Raw genomic sequence first — 7,821 nt, 5'->3', positions numbered from 1 at the left:
AGTACAAACCTAGGTCCATATCTTTATCTTTAATAAATTTCAATTTGTAAAAATGGAAATGGTGACAAGACCATAGGGTAATTTCAATTCCACACAGTTCCCACCACTAGAACTCCGTGTCTAATCCCCTCCCTTGAAAGCTTTCCTATTCTTTATTCCACTGGGAGTATGGAGCCAAAACCACTGTGGGGCACAGAAGGGGGAAGGTCTTCTGGCTTCTCTGTCCATATCTTACGCACGTGTGACATTTGACTTGGTAGCTCCTGAGTTACCTAACTGCCCTGACCCTTACTGGTCATCTGTGAAGTACATTGCGCCTCATAGAATGGTGTAAGGACTGCTTCCACGGCACGTGCTTTTTGAGTGACCACTGCAAGGTTAGACTCGCAAAGCACCCAATATAAATACAACCCCCAGTTTCTAGAGGAATACACTGAAACTTCAAGAGGTGTAAAGTTAGCTAGAAACGAGTGCAGGTTGGAATTGGCAGGAGTGAAATCTAACTCCAGGATTTTGCTCTTTTTTTGTTTGTTTGTTTTTGTTTTTTAATTTCTTTTTTGGGAATTAATGTTTTACATTTGACAGTAAATACAATAGTTTGCACATGCATAACATTTCCCAGTTTTCCATATAACAAAACAACCCGGATTTAGTTCTTGATCATGAGTTTTTATATAACATGAAACATAAAAATCTATATGGAAATGCAGATTCATGAATAGTTGGTGCTGTTTTCTGTGGATTTTGTTTTTACAAGTCAATATATTTTTAATAATTCACTGATCTAGACTATTAACACAATTTATGTTTCCATATTTACACAGAGAGCCTCGGAATTTTGAAAGACTACCCACATTCAGCTTTTACTTTAGAAAAAAAAGTCATCAAAACGGAGCCTGAGGATTCAAGATAGCTGTGGCTCTCCTGCTGCTCTCCCCGGGAATGGCATCAAATTGAAGAATAATGCTCCATCGTAGAAAAAGCCTTAATAACCGATGTTGCCTCCTTCAGCTCACACAGATTTCATAGCCAAAGCATGACTGATACAATAGTCTGAAAACCAGGAATTCACAACAGCAGCCATCCAAGAGCAGAGACTGCTGTAATCTGGAACCGAAATACTGATAGCTTCACATTCCTGTATAACTCGTTCTATGTGGAAAGGCTTACAAGTTAATATTGTAAGCATTCATTATTTAAGAATGTACAATGTGTTTTTGTGTAATTTATAGAAGTAAAATCTAGATGTTAGACCTGCTTGGTCTGACAGATGTGGATACAGTTTATTTTACTTGAAATTTCATTGTCTACTTTAAGTGTATTTGGGAAAAATATTGTATGTCAGAGTTTAAAAACCTTTGCAGTCATAGTCAAGAAAGTTCCATGTATTTTTAGCTAGGTGGCAATGACTTTGGAAAAATGAAAAGCAAATACTCAATGCCAACCAATTGAAGTATTACAGATTTAATGTTTGATAAAGCTGATGTTCTTTAATCAGAATTCTGTCATTCTCAGTAATATTTTTCCTGACTTAGTGAACATTTATACAATTAGGAAGCTCTTCCTATACAATTAGGAAGATGGGCAGTAGAGTAGGAAATCTCTTGTTAGACGCATGTTGCACTGGTAGCTGGTTAAAACGAAGCAATGCAAGGAAGCTGTCGGACAGAGAACTTGAGACAAGTAGGTGGGTGTATAGAAGGCTTGGCGTAAAAAATGCTGTTTCAGAATGTGATAAGCAGATCAAGACCTAGCAAGCTGGTCTTAAATGTGATGAGAATGGCAGACTGCACAGTACAGTGCACTGCGCACCATTTTATGTCCAGAAACTGAACCACAGTCACAGAAGCTAAATGATTCTCTCTGGGAAATAGCTTCCCACCCAGGTTTTTCCCAGTTTTACCCAGTTTTTCCCAGGTGTGAACGATCACTACATCCACATGTGCAGACCTGAGTCTTGGGAGGTTTACTTGACACCATATCATTGTTTTGCATTTTAAATTTTGTACGACTTTCAGATTTGTGAATGTTTTTCTTTTCTTCTTTCTTGAAATCATTTTAATTTGAAAGTATGCTTTGAGTTCCTCTTATTTAATTAATAGCTTGTGCTCATATGTTCGGGGAAACTTAAATGTTAGTAATGTACTAATGAAATGAGAATTCCACGTTGGAAGCCACAATTTAAAAGAGAAAAACATAACAACTTCTCCCAATAGACATTTTTCCCCCGTTGGTTTAAGAGAGGGGGAGTATATTTGACAGTTTTACCTACTTCCTTCAAATTCATCTCGGCCCAGATAGTACTGAGAACAATGTCTGACTTAGAAAATGTGTTGTTTTATTTTTAGTTCTGCTCTAGGTCATAACCATTTAAAAAATATTAAGTCGAATCTGTGAGACTAAAATTCATCAACCCAGTTTTAGGTGAAATGTCTACACTGTAGTCTCTGACCATTGTTACCCACATAATGACTTTTCATTGTGATTTGTAGAATAGCTATCCAGTAGAAACGCCAGTAAACAACTTTTATACAACTAAAAGGCTTTATTTTCCCTTCGTAATGTTTTCGTTAGCGTTTTGCCCACTGAAGAAACTTTTATGGACCTTGCAACTTAGTTGCACATTTGAGGTTGATTATTGTGGTTGTGTCCTGTGTAGAGATAGTATGAGAATGAATTAAATATTGCTCAGTTTTTAATATTAGCCATAGAACTGGTTAGTATCTCAGTAGTTTCATGAAACGTTTCTTGTATTCTAATCTATTTTAAGAAATTTTGTGGGGTTTTTTTTTTTTCAATTGTGTCTTATAGTTGAAGTTTGTAGATTTTAATAGCAATTTTTAAAGGTGTGGTAATCTTCCAAACTAATACTGATCCATCTTACTTGGTCCTACATACAGCGTCTTGAAATTTATAAATAAGTTTCTGGAAGTACCATACTGTATCTCTGTTCTTTCAAGCTTAGTGACAAGAGGGCAGCGCAAGAAAAATTTCTGTAAATTACAGTTTTTATTTTGTAAACACTAAGGTATTAAACTTGCTATATACATTGAAGCAAATAATATATATTTTTATTTGAATTGTATATATGAATTGGATGTTATAACTAGTTGGGTTTTCTTTTCCCTCATTGTGTTAGAGGTGTTTTCACTGAACAAGGTCAACTGGTTACCTCAGTATTATAGCCAATATAGTCCAAGGGACCATTTCTCCCCAAGTCTGTGTTGTACTTTATCCTGTGAAATCTATGTCTTTGTGACTCTCCAAGCTGTGGGTGAAGTGGGCTGAGTGCACTTGCTTCCTGTGGCAATAAAGATTTTCTGTGCCTCCCATTTATGTTCATAGAATTTTCTGCCTAGCACTTTGCACAGTGAGTGATAGTAACCCGCTCTGCCTCCCTCTTTATTTGCTTCCACTTGACAGCGAGGACCAGGGACTGAGCTTTTAACTCTGCTAAACACTCGTGTCAGCTACCTTCACTTCCAAAATGTTACTTGACAAACAGATCGTCAGTGGAGTCTGCCGAAGAGCGAGTTTGGTTTATATCATTTCCATTTCTGAGACATCTCCAGAGGTTTCAAGATGTTATGTGTCACATCTAAACAACTAAGTAGAGAGAGGAACATGAAGCTTGAATGTGAGATGCCTGTGTTTGTGACGTGCTCGTGTGATTCAGGCTGGTTTTATGAAGTCCATGTGGAGTAAAGACCTAGCTAGTAGCTACCTTGCTGAGTCTTGAGATCTTACTTGACGGATTCAGAAGCTCTTCACAGTCCGACACTGTTCTAGGTTCTAGGATGATGAGAAACGCCACCAATGTAATAAAAGGCGAGATCCTTCCCTTTTTTTTTTTGTTTAAAAAAATTTATTAGTGGTTTGATACTGACATACAAAAGTACAGGTCAACGGGGGTGAAATTCCACACCGTTCCTACCACCAGAGTTCTGAATCCCAAGTCCCTCCGTTGCAAACCTCCGTGGTTCTCCCAAGAACAGATACGGATTATGGGATCACTGTCATCTCTACAACTGCCCGTTGACATACGTACACATTTGCCCCTTTTCTTCCAGTTCCAATCCTCTCTACCCCTCCAAGCCACACATAACCCTAGTACTACATCCAAACATTTCTCTTTTTCACCCTCTCTTTCTGGGACCTGATGGAGCTGGAGTTCAGAGCCCTCTTATCCTCTTCCTCCTATCACTTTCCCCCCACTGGGAGCATGGATTAAAGTTGTTTTTGGGGAGCAGAAGGCAGGAGTTCTGGCTTCTGTCATTGCTTCTCCGCTGGACATGGGTGTTGGCAGGTGGATCCACGCCCCCAGCCTGTGTCTGTCTGTCCCTAGTGGGACAGGGCTCTGGGGAGGGGAGGTTCCAGGACACACCCCTTTGTAGGTGTCTTCTGTCTTCAGCAGGCTCTGTGTGGGTGGGCAGTGTATGTGAAGAGAGACATGGAGAGTGCGTGAGAGTCCAAACGAAGAGGTGAAATACAGCACTTAAAAAAAAGGCCACTTAAAAAATTGTGATTTTTATTTTGAAGCTGAATACCAGTTCAATCTGCCTGTGAGGATAATTCTTTCTTTCTTTTTTTTTTTTTTAATAAAAAGGAGACATTAACAAAACCATAGGATAAGAGGGGTACAGCTCCACACAATTCCCACCACCAAAACTCTGTATCCCATCCCCTCCCCTGATAGCTTTTCCTATTCTTTATCCCTCTGGGAGTATGGACCCAGGGTCATTGTGGGATGCAGAAGGTGGAAGGTCTGGCCTCTGTAATCACTTCCCCGCTGAACATGGACGTTGGCAGGTGGATCCATACTCCCAGCCTGTCTCTCTCTTTCCCTAGTGGGGCAGGGCTCTGGGGAAGCGGAGCTCCAGGACACATGGGTGGGGTTGTCTGTCCAGGGAAAGTCTGGTCGACATCATACTGGCATCTGGGATCTGGTGGCTGAAAAGAGAGTTAAGGATAATTCTTTTGAAAGTTTCATTAAAGTGGGGCCAGAAGGTTGTGCTTGTTGAGTAAGACCATTTGGGTAAAGTTCAGATTTGGTAGTCAGGAGACTCCCAGCACCTCGTGTACTTTATAAGTATAGTCAGTTGTATTTCAGACTTAAAACCTAAATAAGCATGCGAGGGATTTCCTAACATATGATATGCTTGGTTGGCTATTCAAATGTTAAGTATAATTGACACAATACCTGTTTTGCTTATGACTTCACCCAAGATGGCAGTGAAGCAAGGTTTTAACCTAATGAAACTAGATGTATCTTTTATAGGAAATGAAGTCAGTACATTTAGCTGAATTTAGAACTGAGCAAAATTTTTGTTTGTAACAGCTTGAAGTATATGACCAAATGTGGTAGCTGCTGTTTAACTAAAAAAAAACACCTTATGGTCCAGCTGTGCCTGGGTGGTGTTTCAGGGACTCTCAGCTTATTATTAATATATCTGTGGATGTCCTCATGAATGAGATTCTCAAGTAGACCTCCACAAAGTTAACAAAAGAATGATCCGGTGTCTGGAAATGTGTTTTATTGTAAATAAATCTAATCTCTGAAACCTTGCGATTAACGGTGTTTCCTTAGTGACCCTGTAAAATGATTCTTTATTTGCATAGAACTGATCAAAAACATAAGTGCTGAGGTGAGAGTTTGTCTTTCTTGATGCATATATACTGTGAAACTTTTGTTTCTACTGATTCATTAAAATTTCTAAAAAATTAGTTTAAAGGTTTTTTTTTCCTTAGTACAGGAGAATCGAATCAGAAATTGATTTTTTAAGTTTGTAATCAAATTAAGAAAGAATCCAAAAATTATATTCCTGAGTGCAACTTAAAAATCTTTGGAAGTTTAGTAAATTTTAACAATCATTTTTAAGAGAATTATGAATAATAGTTGTTTTCACTTAGAAACCCGGTTAACTCAGCTCCTTCTCTCACCATTCTTGCATATCTTCCCTGTCTTTTAGGACCACAAAATATTTAAATATTAAAATGATAGCCTGCTGAATTCTCAGTCTCCTGGTTCTGTCTGTTCACAATTTCTGAAGTTGTTCTGACAACTGAACAGAGTCAGCTTCCAGAGTACCAACCACCCCAGTGATGTTCAAAGTCTACTCTTTATCAGATTATCTTCAATTAAGGATAATTTGATGACACTTGTGGAGCAATTGGAACAAGAAACAGTGGAAACATGTAGTAATCTTAAGTTGTATCTACAACATTCATAGGAAACATTCTCAGGGTACTGGGTTGTTGGAAAAGTCATGATGTCTTTTTTCTGTGCAAAAATGTGTTATGACTTTTCCAACAATCCACTTGATTTCATTTTATTCCACCTGCCTAATTACAGACACATCAGGAAAAAATGAACCATATATATATATATATACATTTCTTTTTTTTTTTTTGCCTCCAGGATTATATCACTGGGGCTTGGTGCTGGTACTACGAATCCACTGCTCCTGGCAATCATTTATTTATTCATTTCTTTCTACGTTACTTTTATTTGACAGGACAGAGAAAAATTGAGTGGGAAGGGGAGATAGGGAGAGAGAAAGCCACCTGCAGACCTGCTTCACTGCTCATGAAGTGTCCTCCCTGCAGGTGGGGAGTGGGGGGCTCAAACCTGGATCTTTTTGTGCTTGGTAATGTGTGTGCTTAACCAGCTGTGCCACCGCCTGGACCCCTGACCCTAATTCTTAAAATTGCATTATACAGTGGTGTTGTATTTAAATCTTCCACTGTAACTTCTCACATGAATCATCTTTATCATTATAGGAAGGGTTCACTTGAATGCAGTCATCAGGGTGAATTGCAAACTAAGTATGTAATAGCTCTAGTCACTAATTAGATGGTGGTGCCACACAAAAGTTAAAAGCAACCTCAGAATGTTATCAGCTTATTAAGAGTGACAGATTTTGTGAATTTCCTGGAGTCCAAACAGTCTGGCAACCAACCCCGGCTGTTTGCCATGGGTGAGTGCCAAGGATGGTCTAAGTTAGACCGTGCATCCTGAAACCTTGTGAGTCATCTTCACATTGAAAGTTTGCACCTCATAAATTTATGTTTAAAGTGCCATGTTCAACACCCACACGCGCTGAAGTAAGCAGGGCCGTTCTCTCCTGACTGTCTCAGACTCCCTCTGCTGACAGGCCACTAAGGCCCAAGTATGTAGGAAGACTTCTCAGTCGCGCGTCTGTAGGTGGAACCTTACCGGTAACTGGCTCAGCAGAGGCATTTTATAATTTTTCGGAGACTACCTACCATCTTTAAATGCCAATTGCTAAACCAAACATCTGTGGTCTAGTTTCTACTATTAATTATTCTTTCCAGAAGACAAAATGATTTGATAGCATTACCTCATACTGTAGTCTACTTAGAAGCACATCATTATAGCTTTCTCCTACCCACCCCCTCCAAAAAAAAAAAAAAGTACTTTATATATCTGATAACATAATGTCAGAGTTTTTTTTTTTTTTAATCAACTGTTTGAATGAATTGGGTCATCATTCTCCTTTCTGAATTCTGACAATTATTCTGTAAAACACATTTAGAATAAAATAAGCATAGAGCATACCCAGTTGTTGAGGAATTAATTTTTTTGCATGCATACCTAACTTAAGTTGAACCACAGCTTTGTAGTTTTTATATGCTAAGAGGCAAGACAGCTTGTACAGGGAGATGTAGCTGATTATAAGATGCGTCAACTCCTAGGATATTAAGAGGCAACTTCTATTTGACAGGGACAGGTAAATAACATACTGGATGTGCAAAAGATTTTCATATCTAAGCTGTCCTAGGTTCAAAATCCTGCTACCA

General features: G+C 38.7%; 1 protein-coding gene across 9 annotated transcripts in view; it reads left to right on the top strand.

Annotated features, from left to right (window-relative positions):
- The window catches only part of NAB1 (NGFI-A binding protein 1), a 51,253-nt gene extending 47,921 nt beyond the window's left edge, over positions 1-3,332 (top strand). For all 9 annotated transcript variants that reach the window (XM_060177562.1, XM_060177563.1, XM_060177560.1 and 6 more), the window contains one exon: positions 825-3,332. In XM_060177562.1, coding sequence (XP_060033545.1) covers positions 825-900 — 76 coding nt within the window. In that variant the 3' untranslated portion in view covers positions 901-3,332. The remainder of the gene's footprint in view (positions 1-824) is intronic.
- The last annotated feature ends 4,489 nt before the right edge of the window (positions 3,333-7,821 follow it).

This window comes from Erinaceus europaeus, chromosome 18 (genome assembly GCF_950295315.1).
Source record: "Erinaceus europaeus chromosome 18, mEriEur2.1, whole genome shotgun sequence".
In the NCBI taxonomy this organism is placed as follows: Eukaryota; Metazoa; Chordata; class Mammalia; order Eulipotyphla; family Erinaceidae; genus Erinaceus; species Erinaceus europaeus.
Note: the sequence above shows the minus strand (reverse complement) of the source record. Positions and strands in the feature narration are given on the sequence as shown.